The sequence below is a fragment of the Styela clava genome, chromosome 9 (genome assembly GCF_964204865.1).
Source record: "Styela clava chromosome 9, kaStyClav1.hap1.2, whole genome shotgun sequence".
Lineage (NCBI taxonomy): Eukaryota > Metazoa > Chordata > Ascidiacea > Stolidobranchia > Styelidae > Styela > Styela clava.
Genome location: NC_135258.1, coordinates 17,906,634 through 17,925,729, shown reverse-complemented (window position 1 = coordinate 17,925,729; position 19,096 = coordinate 17,906,634). Strand labels below are relative to the sequence as shown.

The window sequence follows — 19,096 nt, the reverse complement described above, 5'->3', positions numbered from 1 at the left end:
ATTGGAAGGGATTACACTCACTGAGCGACCTAAATAAACTCACTGAGTGACTTTTCAGCCTTCTCAGTCACGTAAAAGAAATTTGTATATAAATCTGAGTAGGATTAAAAAATGCATGATATGACAGAACATTCGTTGAAAAAGACCAAGCGTGCAATTATTTGATTATTTCCTCATCGTTTTGCCTTGCTCGGAAATACATGCGAAATCGAATGAGTTTCTGGAAAGGAACTCAGATATGTCGATATCGAATGGCCTGTTAAATTTTAAAAACGGTGACTCCAAACCCGATGCCATCAGTAGCCTAATTAGTAGCACATTTTTAAGCCACTAATTATGGTTATTGATTACCAATTGGGATTCCAGCCTACATTTACGGATGCCGTCAAACATGTTTTGTCGACGTACGATTGAATCCTCTCATTGACATACTCGACCAGTATAACACATGGAAGTTGGTCGCGAGATGGTAAAGTTCATTTTGACAATCGAGGATAGGAAGGTTTGGGGGAAATAAGACAGTGGGTCGAGGATAGGAAGGTTGAGGGAGGTGGAGCAGTTGGCCGAGGCGAAGGAGACAGGGCAGTGGATCGAGAATAAGGAAGTGGAGGGTGATAGGGCAGTGGGTCGAGGATTTGAAATGGGATGACTGTATATTATGTATACCTTAACTGGCTCTAAAGTCTAAATCAGGTCGGCAAACTTTTGTCGTTCGCGGGCCAAAATTAAAAGTTGCAAGTCATTGGCGGGCCGCACGTATTTTTAAAAAGGACGTTGTTAGGTTATAATATAATGTAGTTTCTCGAAACAAATTCTGTCATGTAAAGAATATAATCGTCAATTAAGCTGTTTTGCTAATATAATTTAGTGAAGCGTCGTAGGCCGGATCCGGCCCGCGGGTCGTAGTTTGCCGACCCCTGATCTAAACCCTTCAATGAAAGTTCCATCATTTTACTGTGTCGGCCGATATTTGGCCCATCACTGCATCTAGAAATCACTAATACATTCATGCATAGACCGAATTCAATATGAAGATATCAAATATAAATGGCTTCATAACTGCAAACTCTCCCTTAACAACGAAACATTGCTAGTAGACGGTTTAACAAGTATTTCCTGATTTCCGTAGGCGTAGTATATTAGTCACCTCAAAGGCGAGCAACGATGAACACAATTGAATTGATATGACAAGACATTTTAAATTCTCTGGTCGGCCATGGATTGAATATTTTACGCAACAGAAATCTCGTTATCCGCTGAAAAAGACGTTTTTTAAGAAGTGTTCATATCGCGATGAGTGTTGCTCGGGAATTTTCTATTCTGAACCCCCTTTCTTTTTAGAAAACCATGGCTGCTGCGCCCTTAGTTATAGATAATGTTATATTTGAATCCCTACCACATTTCGACACCACCGTCGTCAAATTTCATTAGTGACTGACGTTAATGCTTCTTCACAGGTACAAAATTAACCAAGTCAGTTTTTTAAGTGAACGAATAGCTCGCGGAGCCCTGAGGCTCCGTACGGAGCACTTATAGCAGTGGGATCAACGCCCGACAAAAGACTCATCTTCTCACCCTCATCGGATAGAAATACATCACTCAAACCATACATATAAGCGGAATAACAGCGAATAATGTATAAAGATTGGTTTCACGTGATTCTTATAAATGATGATTCACGTCCTCAATGTGTTGTTTGTTCCAACGAACAAACGTTCCTCATGTTCTTACCAACAAAAGCTTGAAAGCAGCGATATTGAAACGCCATCTTGGAGCAAAGCATCCAAAATTCATTAAAAAACCAATACATTTTTTCCCGCCTATCAGCGTTTTCATACATACAATACAATTACAGATCAAGGCTAGAGGTAGAAAAATATCTTCGAGTTGCCGTCTATCAAATTAAACCTCGATTTGATATGTTGTGGATTATACACAAAGCTTATAATTTGCATTAGTCATAATAAACGCTATTATTCACAATTTTATGTGCTAAGTTTCATCTAATTTTGTGCAGGAAAAATGCTAGTGTCGACAATAGTCTTAAAATCGATAACTAATTACATGTTTACCAAATGCTTGGGTCGCGAGAAGTTAGGAAATTTTTTTTTTGGGTCGCGCTAAAAAGTAGTTGCAGACCCCCCTGCCGTAACACAGCGCGGTGACACTGAACTAACTCGTAGCTGTCAAAAGCTTGAAAATCCATACAAATAAAAGAGATAGAAAGATGAAACTTGGCAGTTGGGTAGAGTTGTGTTCCTTTTAATTAACAACCTTTGAAGGTTTCGCGTTTCTACGTTGAAAGGAGGGGGTGCGCATTTCCAATACGTCGATAATATCTTTGTCAACCAATTTGCGACCACCGTGTTTTTGTCTGTTTGATTGCTGTAATGTGGTGCTTTGCTACCTATCGATTTCAATCCTTAAGTATGTTGATAGGTATTTGTCTGTCTGTCTGTCTGTCAGATGCACGCGATATCTCACGGAAGCAAGATGGAATCTGCTCCAGATTTTGCATGTACATTCATCTTATGTCGTATAATTAGCGAGTTATTAATTAATTGGTGATGGGACACAAGGTGTCACTATGGAGTAAGAGCGCTGTTTTGGGGGATCCCCTAACTTTCGATCGATAAGTCTTCGATCTCTGACCAATATTCTCGTTTATAATTTGACGAGTTTTGTTCGAAATAATCGTGTTTCTAAAATATATGACGGTCATAAATGCAATTAGAAGCCCAGATAGAGAAGTTCTGGTACCGTAACACACCGCGGTGACACTGAACTAACTCGTAGCTGTCAAAAGCTTGAAAATCCATACAAATATAAGAGATAAAAAGATGAAACTTGGCAGGTGGGTAGAGTTGTGTTTCTTTTAACCACCTTTGAAGGTTTCGCGTTTCTACATTTAAAGGAGGGAGTGCGCATTTCCAATACGTCGATAATATATTTGTCAACCAATTTGCGACCACCGTGTTTTTGTCTGTTTGATTGCTGTGATGTGGTGCTTTGTTACTTATCGATCTTGATCGGTAAGTATGTTGATAGGTATTTGTCTGTCTGTCTGTTAGATACACGCGATATCTCACGAAAGCGAGGTTGAATCTGATTCAAATTTTGCATGTACATTCGACATATTTCGGACCAGAAGCCTATTGATTTTAGATGAATTATGTCGTATAATTAGCGAATTATTAATTAATTAGTGATGGGACACGCGGTTTCACTATAGAGTCATGAATCGAAACCGCAGTTTCGATCGATAAGTCTTTGGTCTCCGACCGATATTCTCGTTTATAATTTGACGAGTTTTGTTCGAGATAACCGTGTTCTTAAAAAATATGATGGTCAGAAATGCAATAGACCTTATTCATTAAAAACCCATCCTACGCGCAAAAAAAAATTGATGTAAAAAAAATATTTTTTAACATTAGCTCTTATGGGGAATGTGATCACCAGAGCAGAAATTTGCATTTTATGTAATTTTTTAGATATATTTCAGTGTATACGTGAGCAGTTTTGAGGTTAGAATATTTTTTACATCTTTTTTGATATTTTTATTATGATAAACATGGTCAAGATTTTTAATAATCGTTCATTGAAATTTTAATGGGCGCGGTGTTTTCGATGACGTCATTCTCACTAGACCATGAGATTCTGCCAACGCGCAGTGCTCTGTGGAATATGTGCTCCAATTGCTTGTGATAACAGAATACTGGAATACCGGTACCGGGACCACAGCTGCCGTTCAACGAAAGACCTATTTTGGTTTTAATTGGATGTTATATATTTCATGAATTCCATGTACATTTCTGGTACACCCTTCAAAATCCAATGGCCTAACTCAGTTCATATGTTGACGGTACCTACCATGTACGGTACCTATCCCAAAATTGGTGATGTTCAGGGCTGGATTTAGACCATGAGAGGCCCCTTCATATTTTTGAGCTCAGAATTTCTCTATAAACAACACCACATTTAATTGCTTAAAATTTAAAAATATGAAAGCATTAAACTTTTCATTCTCCCCATTCATGGGTGTGAATTTTTAATTAAAAGTATGATAATTTACTTGAGGCAGTTATGCTTTCAATTTCTTTGATCAAACAACCGCTACAGCCATACTTTAACATAGAAACTTCCAGCAGAATGCGCATAATAATAATTTCCCTTATTATGATGCAAACGACGCAATACCGGCTGTTTACAATGTGGTTGAAACTTGTTGTATACAGAATTTTCTACTCTGAAAAGCTTGATATATATATATATACTTTTTGTAGGGTTTAAACTTGTCAAGTTTTCAAAAGAATTACAAACTTTGAAACCGAATTTCGAGGCTCTAGGGGAGCTGACTGTGATGGTCGTATTGCTCCCCAGTCTATACCGAATAACTGTGTGTTTTGTATATGATTTTTATTGATTCAATGCTTGTATTCTGGTTGACAAAATAAATCTCCCTCTCGTATTCAGTCATGTTTTTTAACCTAGTTACGAGACCGGTATTGTACCATTATAGGTTGGAGATATTCATCTTTTTTGTATACCGGTACCGTACAACTTGTCCTGCCTATTGGCAAGATGGCCAACATTTTTGTTCGTAGGCCTATTTCAGTATTTACTAAATAATTTAGTTTTCACCTCTTGCAGCCTTGGTACGGTACCGGTAGTTCAAATAACACGTCAGCATGCCTTCAGTAAATGATTGCTAGCTGTACAGGTGTAAATGCGTAAAACCAGTAAACAAACGTGATAGAAATGGTACGGGTTATAGATTGTCAATGTTAAACGCTTCCAGTACCGGACGGACACGGACCCAAAGCGACATTAGGGTCGCATTTGCAGCGCATATCCCACAGAGCACGGCTCGTTGGCAGAATCTCATGGTCTAGTAAGAATGACGTCATCGAAAACACCGCACTCATTAAAATTTTAATGAACGATTATCAAAAATCTTGACCATGTTTATCATGATAAAAATATCAAAAAAGATGTAAAAAATATTCTATTCTCAAAACTGCTCACGTATAAAATGAAAGATATCTAGAAAATTACAAAAAATGCAAATTTCTGCTCTGGTGATCACCTTTCCCATAAAAGCTAAAGCTAATGTTAATTTTTACATCACTTTTATTTTTTGCGCGTAGGATGGGTTTTTAATGAATAAGGTCTATTAGAAGCCCAATGTTTTTAAAGAAAGAGAAGTTCTGGTACCGTAACACAGCGCGGTGACACTGAACTAACTCGTAGCTGTCAAAAGCTTGAATATCCATACAAATATAAGAGATAAAAGGATTAAACTTGGCAGGTGGGCAGAGTCGTGTTCCTTTTAACCATCTTTCGCGTTTTTACATTTAAAAGAGGTAGGCCGCGAGCCGAGGCCATTTATCTTTCAGTTTCGTATCACACATAAGGTAACTACCTGAAAATGATTTTAAAATGTTTCTTAGAAATTTAGTAACAAATATTGCCTTGTTCCCACTTCCAAAAGTTGCACGTTTTACAGAAAAGACGCTTTTACTACAATAAATATATGTTACCATCTGTCCTATTTTCTCTGCTTTTCCGGTATCATGGGCCAATGAACGCAGACTTCTGCATGACGTAACAATCAAATTAGTCAGCTGTAGGTGGATCCCCCGTGGTCGGATGAATATCAGATGTACTACTGCTCGCTTTTGCGTTGAGCTGGGTAGCCTTTCCATAGTTTTTTTCAGTTATTATTAGTTCAGTTATTCTAAGGAGGTGTTGAAAAGTATAAGTAAGATATTAAACACTTGTATATCCTTACCATAAATAGCAATTTTAGTTGAGCACTAGCTCATAAGACGTTGTCAAATAGGTACGGTGCGGTAACTCCAAGGAAGGCTAGACCTAGAATAAATAATATGTCACAAACAACGATATTTTCTGGCTTGCAGGAAATGTTTATGATTAATTTAATGACTCTTCTTGACTATTCAGCAGACTTATACTACTATATAGGCCACAGCATATTTGGAAATAGAAATTAATGGCTGTTTCTGTAATGCACGGTTGTGTAAAAGAGAAGAAAATAATCAATTTTACTAATGTCGGTTGGTCAAAATCTGAATTCATAAGGTCGACAAGAACCTGGGAAGCAATGATAAGTTATGCCGTGGAAAGAAAGTAGCATTGGAAGCGATTGAGAGGTTAGAAATCAAGTTGTAGACAGACAGTTGATGATTTAAAATATAGTCTATAGTCCAAACTCATAGGGCGGGGCTCCCGAAGTATGCGAACCAAGATGGCGGACATCGGAATGTAATATGTGTACTAGGTTAGGGTTAGACCATAATTTTAGGTATAAATACTACGGGAGGCTCTTGGCTAGTCTTCGAACTGATAATAGGACTAAAATAAGGAAAATTGGAAAAAAATTATCGCCTAACCCTAACCTGTTACCCATGTTACGTTCCGATGTCCGCCATCTTGGTTCGCATACTTCGGGAGCACCCATAGGGCATTTCAGACTGTGATATATCAAGATTTAGTGTATATATTGTCTAGTACTGGTATGAAAACACTGCTGGACTGTAGTACATGTAATGAGCATATATACGCTCATTGAGTACATCAGATAAAATGCATTATGTATTCAAGGTGTTAGTTAGTATTTAGTGGTATTTTTACACTCATGCTGTTCAAAATATGTTTTTTTTTCTCATTTTAGATACTGTACTACAAAGGAAAACGGCAATGTTCCACCAATCCGACCTAACGCAGGCTCTAATCCCTGCTGCTATCAGTGCTATAAAATGGATTAAACAAGAAGTCTTGAAGCGTAAAGGTATATGAGAATCATAATAGTTGCAAACAGCTTAGAGGGGTTTTCATATTGAAATACTTTAGCACTTTTCTGCAATTGGAACTGCCCATCGAACTCATGTTGGTGACTTCATTGAGGTTTTCAATTCATTTTTTTTTTCTCAACTATGCAGATCTTTTGAGGTTAACGAGGCAGTAATAAATAAAGCGGAGGAATTTGTTTGTTCACTGTATGAAGAGCATATGAAGGATGTAAATCAGGAGTGGCCAACCTTTCACATACCATGCGCCACGTTTTGAACATAATGTTTCAGATGCGCCGTAAATCTCTTGTATTCCCACGCCTAATGTCCGCTTCTTGTTGAAATTATATAAATTTATAATACACACACATATATACACATATATATGTAGTTTTCACAATTTATAACTTCACATGAATAGAAATTAAGCAAGGAAGTATTATAAATAAAACTGATCAATTTTATTTAAATACCGCCTTTATGAGACTTTTGCTGCTGTTTTACTTTCGCCATTTTTTTATTCTTGGAGTTAAGGTTGTTACTGGGAGGAGCAGTGCATTCTTCAAATTTAAATTTGTAAGTCTTGACCTTGCTTTGCTTTTAATTAGTTTCATGGCAGAAAATGTTTGTTCACATCTATATGTCGTTCCGAAACGACATATAAAACCCTGGGCAAATTCTAATCGATTCTAATTGGCCTTTGCTAATCAGCTGTTTGGCCTAGCGTCGCGTGATTTTACTCCAGGCTTCTTCGAGATTAGTACTTGCGTCACAGCAAGCGATTTTACGCTTCGCTTTTGTTGACAACGGTCATTTGAAGTTTGGATGAAAAAGGTGGTATTTAGGGGTCATTTTCAGCATGTTGTGAGTTGATTTATAATAAATTTTTTAGGCTTGGGCAATTCAACTGGTTGTTCAATGGTTATTGGGAGATATTTGGGAAGTCTGGGCAATAAAAAATTCATGTTTCAAGCTGATAAATGAGGATTTTCTATTTTTCCAGAAGTTCTGAACTTTTTACTTCAGTAGGGAAAAAATAGTAAATTTTACTAATTTTTGCTAAAAGTCTAGAATGAATGTCATAAAGTCCGTCCAAAAGCTAACGTCGATAATCACCTGTTGTTTCTAATTCCAACAAGCCGTAAGGGGCGACGTGGAGTAAGGAGAATAGATTTTAGGTACAATCAAAAGTCACCATGTAAATCGCAAAAAAATGGCTTGGCGTGGAGAAGCCAAGTGCAATTAACAATTTTGGCATGAAAAGGGTTAAAGATTCAATGCGCCACCTCTAATCATGCAATGCGCCACGTTTGGCGCATGCGCCATAGGTTGGCCATCCCTGATGTAAATGATACCAGGGCACGCCTATTTAACACTGGCAAACATAAGGATTATACTCTCCCACCCAACAATGATTCACTGAAGAAGCATGTGGCCCTCAAATCAGTTCTTGAGTTGGCAAACTGCAAGTGTAAGAAAAATAGTCAAAATAATTTATGCAAGTGTGGCAAAATCACCTTAAATTGCAGAGATTTTTGTTTTTGTATTGACTGCAAAAATCACAGTACACTTAAAGAGGAAAAGTTGATTTTCGAGATAGTGGATTTCGAAAACAATTCAGAAGAAAGTGAATTAGATATTGCAGTTGATTTAATAAGTATCATTTATTTGTTTGTTTTTTCGGACATTTGTTAGTATCGTAGTCCCGATTCTAGAAATAATATTGCCTTTGTTCAAATACAGAACCACATAAACTAAAAAAAGACTAATTGTAATATTTCTGTTCACTATGTTATGTACATACTGTACATTCATTTAATTTTCTTGAATTTTCCGGTAAATTTCTAAGTGAGAAATAACTGATTTATTTGTGTTTTCGTGCTCACGATGTTAATTTGTGACTTCATTGCTCAAAAATAAATACGTTTGATAGCTTCTATAAAATGGATGTAGAGTTTTATGCTGTCCCTGTTGTAAACTGCTTGTGGTTATTACATAAAATTTATTCGACCTTTCGAGGTCACTCGCGACTCCTGTCACACAATTAAAGTATTTTCGTTGTTGGTTACAGGTATGCCATATTTTTCGTAATCTACCTAATAAATTATGATTGACTGAGGAAGTCTGATTTTGGTCAGGCAAAACGTTACAGGAATGCATTTGTGTTAGTGTGCTGTAGAGCTCTCGAATTGCATAGTTCTTATGTATGTGTCGTAAACTTATAATAATAATAATAATCTTTATTTTGATTTCCCCGATAAAACATACACATAACAAATAATGAACACATAAAACAAACACACAGAATAATGGGAAATCGGGAAAACAGGCAAAACCCCGAGTAGGGTTCAAAACACGTATGAATACATGTGCCTGTTAACCCATGATATTACACTCACAAACATATTACAAAAAAAGGATAAAAACACGAACGTGTTATCGTTCCAGCGTTCGGGCGTCTGACTTGTGTTACAAACAAAATGCAGGTGCGGTAGGTTCTAATTTAAAACTGTTTACGTCGAAACGGACATGATCGGGCTGTGTTTATTAAATTGGCGTAAACAAGTGCGAACTAGTGAGTTAGATAAAAGCAGTGTCAGGATGAGTAATAAATAAATCGAAATGTCTTTTGGTCGATTTCCTCAATCCTCATTGTAAATAAAATCCGACGTTGTGATGTGCTGTAGTGTACTAGGTGCAATGTTTCATATAAAATGCCGGTGACCGTACATTTGAACCCACGTACATTTGAACCCATGTGTATATCCACGGGTTCAATCTATATGAGGGTGCTAAAACCCATGGGCTAGGGTTAGTGTGGGTTCAACTATCCGAAAAACAAAAAAAAAATTCCATAGGTGCAATGGCATACAGGTGCAATTGCCATGGGTTCAAATGTACGTGGGTTCAAATGTAATGGAACCAAAATGCCTGTCCATCTCTTTTTCCTTAGTTCTTTGCGAAGCAAGTATGTAAAATTGGAATCTTGGGTAGACGTACAGCAATGCCAAAGTAGTCTTTATTATCCGAATCTTATTAGTTCGTTGTCCATCCTTTAAAATGTTGATTGTTTCTAATTTTTGTATTCCATTTGTTTCCACTAACCAAGTTGTTATCTTCGGCGCTATTACTTTTTGTTTAGTTTTCAATTCTAGTATTTCACCTGTTTACCCTTCCATGCCTCTAACTGAGACTTAAAACGAAGTCCACGACTAGATTCATAAAAGGATCGAAACCTCGCAATATACCCGTAACAGATCGTCCACCATTTAACTTTAATCCAATCTTTTATCAATAAATTTTTTTAATTCCAGTGGATGGGCTTTGCTGATGTTAATATTACGCGATACAGATTACAGATACCGAAACATACAACGCGTAGTCTTTTCAAGCTGACACGTCCGCACCCGACGACGGTCGGAACCTTTCGTCCATGGTTATGGTTATTGAATTTCCGGGAACCTCTTATATTCAATTTCGCATCAGGATTGTGGAACAAGCTGTAGTGCGTTCAGTATGTTCATTTTCACACAAAACTGAAGAATTTATTTAATTACTAGATGTGCGCTACGAAACTCATTTTCTGGGCGTTTTCAAGGCTTCGTCTCACGGCCCATATCCGTGGTAAGGATCTACAAGTGTTTGATAACTTACTTATACTTTTTAACAACGTCTTAGCATAACTTAACTAATAATAACTAAACAGGGCTATGGAAAGGCTGCCCAACTCAACGCAAGATCGAGCGATAATAACTAAGATTCATCCGCTCGCTAACAGCTGATTCGATTCAATTGTTACGTCATGCAGAAGTCATTGTTTATTGCCGAAAATGTAGAGAATATAGGTCAGATCGTAGCACATATTTCTTGTAGTAAAAGCGTCTTTTCCGTAAAACGTGCAACTTTTGGAAGTGGGAACAAGGCAATATTTGTTACTAAGTTTTTAAGGAATATTTGAAAATCATTTTTAGGTAGTAACCTGATGTGCGCTACGAAACTCACTTTCTAGGCGTTTTTCAGGGCCTCGGCTCGCGGCCTAAGGGGGAATAGGGGGGTGCGCATTTCCACGTCGATAGTATCTTTGTCAACCAATTTGCTTTCGTCTGTTTGATTGATGGCATGTGGTGCTTTGTTTATAAAGGTACTGATAAGTCACCGTATATGATTTTTGGGGAATTGTTTTGCGTGTCCATATATTTGAGCATTGCTCTCTTGTCGTTGAATACAATTATACTTGAGTTATAAATTACAGTGTGGAATCGCACCTCAAGATTAGGGGGGTGTAGGGAAATCACTGGTTTGTCTGTCTGTCTGTTAGATGCACGCGATATCTCACGAAAATGGGATTGGATCTGCTGCAGATCTGCTTGCATGTGCATTCATCATATCTCGGACCAGAAGCCTATTGATTTTGGGCGAATTATGTCGTATAATTAGCGATTTATTAATTAATTAGTGGTGGGACACGCGGTGTTGTTAGAGGTTCAGAGTGAAAAAAATCGAAACCGCAGTTTCGATTTTGGGGGATCCCCTTTTTCGTACGATTGTGCGTGTGCGTAACATTGCTTTGTCTGAGATGTTGAGCGTTCAGGTATTTTGGTTACACGCCGCTTCGACATCACTGAAATGGAATCGTTGTATAAAGCCATTTCGGATACCATCGGAACCATCCTTCGTATTCTATCTTTGCATTTGACACAAACTATAAGACTATAGGATAGTCTCGCATCCGTCGTATACTATCTTTGCACCTGACACAAACTATAGTATAGAGCAGTGATTCTCAAACTAGGGTTTGAGAGCCGCATGCGGCTCTCAACAACCTTTCCTGCGGCTCCCGTTAATGTTTTAAAAATTAATTATTTTCAAAGGAAATTTTTCATTGAAAACTAATCATTGACTCGAAATTAAAATGCTGAAGTTTATTAGTTCGTCGAATGGATTCCCCGTGTTTATTTGCGTAGCGTTGACTAACCTATAAGATGCAATAGTGACGCAACAGTGAGCGTTTTCGCGGCCAATCGGACACTTTTCACTTGGAAAGATTTTTAGACATGGCTGTAATCATTGGCTTGCTTTCGTGGATTTTCAGTTTTTGTCGCATTTCCAGATCTTATGTATAAATCAAATAACTCGATGATTATTTTAATTTCTATAGCATTTTAATTTTGTTCCAGTAATCAAAAATAGTCTCGAAAAATGTGGCGATCAGCTCAAGCAGCTACTGCACCTTACATCCTCAACGATTACGACCCGCTTTGAAAACTTATCAGAAATCAAAGCCTAAATAAATAGCTGTTCGGCTAGGGTGGGCAAAATGGAATTTTTTTCGAATCGAATAATTTGAATATTTTTTTTTATACATAACAGGGATCCAGAACTTCGGAGGTCGATACTCCATTTGGAAATTAATAGAAACATTAAAAAGTCGGCAATAAAGCGTTTTTTAATGGGTAATTTTATCATAATTGCTGATTGTCTTTGTCACCGCGATCGTTTTGGCGGCGATATCCTAAAGTTGGTATTCTATATTTCTGCCCTTTCTCGTTTTTGCAAGAATAAGCGGTCGCCGAATATCAAAATTTCATATTTCTAGTATAACCTTGCGTTCACATCAGCGACAGCTGTTGAATACATTTAAGGACTAATTTTAGAACCAAATTAATTCTATTCTGAGTTTTATCCTCTGCCTTGGATTCGATCTTCCTTATCACCGCTTGTAAATTAACCGTGCATGTTTAAAGTGAACGGTAAGCGAGATGCAGATATTTATTATAATGATATTTGAGTTTCTCATGCTTTTCTATGGTGTCCGTGTTATTTTAGTATTAGATAGATAAACCTAGCAAATTTACGATTGCGTGAATCCTGCATGTTGATTTAAAATAGCGATTAAATAAATTGGCAATAAAGGCATTCCTAGGCCTTTGTGCCTAATAGAGGGTCAGACTCTAATTATACCTAATTCCTTCAAGTTTTTTTTTTCAACAAAACAACACCCCGATGGTTATTATAGCTAAAATACTTACTGAGTAATGCTCAATTTTCTTTACGAAATTTGCAATTTCAGCACTTCGCTTAATGATTTCGATTATGTCATACCTTGAGGCTTAATTATTACTGCCCAAATGCTTCAAAATTTAACAATTGTAATCATTTTCGATGATAATAGACGCAACAATTCGTGAACGAGTCAGTGCTTTAAAGGGAGTAGGACATGACATTATTCTTATCCGGTTACAACTTAATGAGTGTTTTCCATACAAGTAACTCATACCAGCTTTTGGAAAAACTTTTGGTCATTTTTAAATCCATGCTATTTACATAACTAGAGTGTTTTAACGACCTAAAATCGCCTTTTTCACAATGAAACGCCTAAAAGTCATTTTAACATTTAATTTTAAGCAAGTTTATGTTCGGTAATGCAAGAAATGGCTAATGACATGCCACCAAGCATGCCGAGTGTAAATCTGGGAAATTTATTTTAAATACCTAATCTGGTTTGACGTTTCTAAATTTACGGAACGGTCGGTACGTTTTTTTTTTGCAAAATGATGAATTGAAAGGATACGTTAGGTGCAAAAATAAGCATATAACACCATAACGCAAAGACGACTTTTCAAATTTTGTCTGATAGCGAGCGCCTTTGGGAAATCTCGCACAATTCACGATTGAGTTGGAGACGCTCGAGTTCGGTGTCCAAGCAGAGCGGCGCAGGTCACGTGGTACCGGATATCCGAATCGTAAAATGCCATTCGAATATTTTATTATTCGAAAATTTTGCCCAGCCCTAGTTGTTACGAGTGTTGTTGTTACGGTGACTTAGTATTTTAATTACGCGCTGAAGGTTTGTTGCTATTTTACCTTGCGTTGTTTGTGTGCGGCTCTTCATACCTTTGAGGTTTGAAATGCGGCTCTGGGACTAAAAAAGTTTGAGAACCACTGGTATAGAGCTATAGGATAGTCGACGTTGGCCATAGGGCCTATGGCATTATTGGCATAGGGCATAGGCTATTGGCTGAAACCAAATCTAATTCTTCACCAAAATATCGCTTGGCTGTGGTTGAATAGCCGTCGCAATTGCGGTTAGCGCCGTTGTACTTGACATAAAAAATATAGGATAGTTGGCGTTAGCCATTTGTGGTGGTAAATTGGCTATTGGCTGAAAACTGATCAAAACGATCCAGTTCTGTGTGTTTCACCAGGATAAATCATTCAGAATGTGGCCAACCAATAGAGCACAATTCACGAGAATAAGTCATGTGAAATCGTACTCCGCCAAAATTGTCGAGTAAAATATTGAACGTGCGGAATATCGATAAGTCGACGGTCTCCGATCGCTATCTCTCGTTTATCATTTTGCTGAGAATTACACAAAAAAGCTTAATTCGTTATATTTGACTAAATAAGGTATTGGGAGTCTCTGAAAACATAGTTATTGGAAATATCAGCAGTATTTCACATGTAACTGCACATATAGGTTATCACAATATCGAAGAATTTTATCGTGATTCACTTAGAATCAATTTATAATTTTTCAATACCCTTAACATAAGCCCACAGTTATATTTGAAAACGACAGATAACAATTCATTTTCATGGAAATAGCTAGACTGATATTGGAGTCGCAGGAAAAGTTACAGAATAACATAGGTTCAAGCATTAACTAGGGATAGTAAATCTCTAGTTGTCATTGACTCCGATGACCGCATAGTCGTATCGTCGCCACCCAGTCTGTACCGAGAACTGTTTTGCTTTCTATTAATTCTGTTTTTCTTGTGTATATGTTTTCTGGTGCACAAAACAAATGAACTCTCTCTCAGTCTTGGCCCGCGTCACACTTGCTGATATAGGTAACAATGAGTAATAATAATAAAATAGCCTTTTGATATTGTTTCGTCATAAAAATAAGCGGAAAATTTTTCGCATCACTAATGTCGTTGAATTTACTTGTGACAGGGATAGCCGAGACAGTCAGTCGAAAAAAGTGATTTTGGTAGGGTAATTGAATAGTGTTCTTGACCAACCTAAACTGGTTTAAAAGTCAGTTCTTCGATTTAGGCACCCTTGATGACTAAAACTTCCACAAATTGATCTTCAAATCAATGCGCCCGATTAAGAATTTTAGTTGTAGAATGACATATGTCTTTACGGAATTTTGTTTGGGATGGATCAAAATTACAAAACAACAGACGAAATTATTGAAATATAACTTCAAATCGAGATATTTTGCCGTAAAACAAATTAGATTATTTTATCATTGAATTTTCATAAAATAAAACAATAGTTAAGTATATGTGACCTAAAAAAACAATAAATGTTTTAATTTCTTCTATGAAAATTGAGTAATATATTAAATTTTGTTTACTCTTGAATTTCTGTGTGTGTATGATTGAACCCAAAAGTTTTAGAAATCGAAAAACTTTTTGCTCAAAAGTTATGTTCTGCCTAGATTATGTTGCAAATGATCTTCTCGGAGCTGAAGACCGTTGGGATGCGGACTTCGCTGATTTCAATTCGTTCATTACACCGTCGAGTACAATGTCAAAGAACACAAAAATTCAATATACACAGTCAAAAACAAAAAATGAAAAACATACAGTAAATATAAATATCACAATATCAGCATAACAACTGCTCATATGAATTTAATCCTCATCAGACTGAAAAAAGGGTTTGTCAATTGTATCTTTGACTTCAGTATTTGCTAGACGAAGCTACAGACTGATGACCAGCCTTTCCTTATATTGCTTGAGAGAGAGAGATTCATTGCCACAAAAACAAAATCAACACTAATATAAACAATAATAGATAATAATACAATAAAGAAAATATTTCATCAGTAATTAACAGCGATTGATTATTGTTTTGTGCGGGTCGGTGTGCAGGACCAATTAAGGTCATCTAGGCTCACGACCCTTGTGTAAATGCTGTATATAAGTTTATTATGGCATAATATAGTACCCTGGGTAAATGCAATTGGGATTAAATAAAATATATATACAATAAAGAAATGAGTGATTGCTTCCTCAGTAAGTCGAGAGTGTGATTTGATATGTGGGGCCTCGTCTTACTGGAACTACTGGACATATATAAAAATCTTTCTAAAACGTCCAAATGATGTCCAGAACCTTTTCAGCACTACATTGTAACTTTCCGTATGAAATTAACCGTTTGACCCAAGATTAACGTTTGACCTTTTTTATTTTTGGGTCCTGCACGAAACCACGGTTCTGAAAAACTTCAATTTAAAAGCGACATCTCGCGGATACTCATGTCAGCAAGATGACAACTTTCGTGCTCTCGTTCTTTTTAGTCTTCGCACAAGTAGTTCGGTAGGTCGGTAGTATTATCTGTAGTAATCGTGATTCGTTTGGAATAAATATGATTTATTTTTTGCTTAATTGGTGATTCAAATATTACCCGAGCCTGTTATTTTATTTTTAATGTTTTATCTGGTTGAGCATTGTGAAATTGTAATCTAAAATGCATCCTTCACTTTGTGACTCAAGTCTGCCTTTGCTACATATCTGATTGTTCTTCGTTGACAGGAATGGCACCACGCGCCATCGTCAAGAAGAAAATAGTGAAAAAGAGGGTGAAGAGGTTTATTCGCCACCAATCTGACAGATATGATAAATTGAAGGTAAGACTTCATGTTTAAATTGAAGTCCATCATATAACTGTATAATTATATGAAATTTATTTATTTACTGAATTGTGCTTCGGCAGTTCCTATAGTAAGTCTGTAAGTCCTTGTATCTCTGAATCTGTTATTGTATTCAATTGCGCAGTCTAATTTATTTATCACATTTAAAATGAAAATGACACTACGTTATTGCAGTATTGAGAGGCTCAAATCGTGACCTCCACCAACGCTAATTCCATCAAAACACGGTCACTCCATTAAAGGGCGTTATCAATGTAAACCGAGAATCATGCCAATGTAATATATTTAGAATTTGGACTAGCCTATAAATAGCAAAGTTATTGATGAAAATACTAAAAATATAGTGAAATCATTCAAATTTATGGTAACTATGAGTCTATAAGCCTACCATATTATTTTCTATCTTATCTATTGTCATCGGTTGGTTTGGTCATACTCAATCATGGCGCTTTTTACGTCGTGTTCGTTTGTTGCATTCTTCTGTTACTGTCTCTCTATGCTTGAATGAGAATCTACTCTCATCCATTCATGATTTTGTGGGTTGTAAATATGGATGTAAGTTTCGAATATTTCCGAATCTGATTCTATTTAGTATAACATCATATTTTCGTTAACTTTCCTTAAATTTGGAAGAACTATAGCATAAAGTGTGTTAAGATATCAATAATGAACTTGAAGAATGAATATTGTTGGTAGAAAAACACATTGAGTGGTTGCATCAACTATCTAATATATTAGAGAAGTTTTGTGTAGTTTGTATAGTGATCGTTTCTTCTAAAATTAACTTTCAATATTCACCCAAGTGATAAACGCCAGTGAAACATGCGTTCGTACCGTTTGCGCCGTATTTTTAGGGGGAAGCGAATGATACCGAGGGAAGAAATCGCAGACCTATGTTTTAAAAGAGGAATAATGTTATTATTATAATGTCATACATAGATAATTAATGGAAACGTTTATATAATGTTAGATTTGTAAAACTTCTCATTAACATTTCAAATAGTCTAAAAAACATGGTTTCCTCTAAAGCTGTGACGCATGTAAAATAAAATACTCAATAGTGTCCAGACTCGGGAACGCTGTAGACATTGGGGAAATAAACGCTTTTGGTCGATGTTGAGACCCGCTCCTGCATCGTGCAATCGCCCGGCGTTATCTAAATTATAATTTTTTTTTTTAAATAAAATCAAGCCGTTTCTTCTTAAATTGCTTCGAATTGAGTTTGATTCGAATCGTTTCGATTCGAAATTCTGAAACTTACATCCCTAGTTGTAAATGACCCTAACTGTAAATGGTGAAAAATATGGAGCTAAGACTAGCGATAAGTTTTATTCGGGCTAGTGTAATTTAGTACCACATATACTTCCAGTGGGCGTAGCATAACAAATTTTTGCACATGTTATTCCCAACCCCCATCTGACTATGCAATCCAAAAATTACTGTACAATTGCGTCCTAGAGCTTGCCAAAGTAATTAATTACCGTACATAGTCCATTATCGCTTAAGCGTAGCAAAGCAGTCGTGAGCTAGCTTTTTAGGAACAACCATGCCGGTGCTATTTTGTTTCTTGCCATATTCAGTTGGATATTTGTCAGTGTCCTAATCAGTTATGTATTTATTAAAACCCGTCGCCTATGGCTTTCACCATATATGCAGAAATTGATTCAAACCTAGGTCACAGGCACTCACTTGGAAGTTGGATTCAACCACTGAGAAAAGCCATGAACTACTTAAACTAAATTATGGGGTTGCATTAGTACGCGCACAGGTAGTAAATTCCAAACCGATCATAATGCCATGCTGAATCGAAGATCAGAATATGGAATATGATTGGCAAGCTCTTTCCCATTGCTTATTTTACAGATGTTATGGACTGTTCTCTTTCTCCAAAAAGAGGTTTTTGTTGTTAGTGGTGAACTCTATCCTCTCACTGACAAGGAATATTATACCCAAAGTCTCACCTCCTAGCTGTTATTTTCATCATATTGACTGCTTTAGGTCTCGCTTCAATCTGTATTTCTTACATGCCATTCTACTGGCAGAGCCAATCATGAGCAAGCCCATCATTCTGTTAAAAATTGATTATTTGTTTTTAAGCAAAACTGGAGAAAACCGAAAGGTATCGACAACAGAGTGAGAAGACGATTCAAGGGGCAATATCTCATGCCAAATATTGGGTATGGAAGTGACAAGAAAACGAAACATTGTCTTCGTGACCATAGAGGATTTAAAAAGTTTTTGGTTCACAATGTTCGTGAATTGGAGGTAAATGACAATGTATTAATTCTATGAAAAAAGAAATCTTAAATGTGTTATTATTTATAACAATTTGAATGTACATATTGTTTTATAGGTCTTGATGATGTCTAACAGGACATTCTGTGCTGAAATTGCTCATGCAGTCTCCAGCAGAAAACGCAAAACCATAGTTCAACGGGCCCAAGAACTTGATATCTATGTAACGAACCCGAACGCAAGATTACGTAGTGAGGAGAACGAATAAATACAAAAGCTATGGATTTTGTGTCATTTTTTATTTGTCAGTAACTTAGTATTGTAGGAGACATTTGAGTTGTTGAAAGGCTGGTAGAGGTGGAAAGAGCTTGACAATAAA

General features: G+C 36.6%; 1 protein-coding gene across 1 annotated transcript; it reads left to right on the top strand.

The window, feature by feature from the left end:
- The first annotated feature begins 16,094 nt into the window (after window positions 1-16,094).
- On the top strand, window positions 16,095-19,001 carry LOC120339131 (large ribosomal subunit protein eL32-like). The gene is made up of 4 exons (XM_039407210.2): window positions 16,095-16,147; window positions 16,364-16,458; window positions 18,580-18,747; window positions 18,836-19,001. The coding sequence occupies exons 2-4, from the start codon at window positions 16,366-16,368 to the stop codon at window positions 18,983-18,985; spliced, it is 411 nt and encodes a 136-aa protein (XP_039263144.1). The 5' UTR covers window positions 16,095-16,147; window positions 16,364-16,365; the 3' UTR covers window positions 18,986-19,001.
- Window positions 19,002-19,096: the final 95 nt, after the last annotated feature.

Excerpts from the sequence above, each read along its gene's own strand:
- LOC120339131 (XM_039407210.2), top strand. The coding sequence starts at position 16,366 with ATGGCACCACGCGCCATCGTCAAGAAGAAAATAGTGAAAAAGAGGGTG. Across the intron at positions 16,459-18,579 it reads ACAGATATGATAAATTGAAG|CAAAACTGGAGAAAACCGAA; the intron begins GTAAGACTTCAT and ends TTTGTTTTTAAG. Across the intron at positions 18,748-18,835 it reads ACAATGTTCGTGAATTGGAG|GTCTTGATGATGTCTAACAG; the intron begins GTAAATGACAAT and ends ATTGTTTTATAG.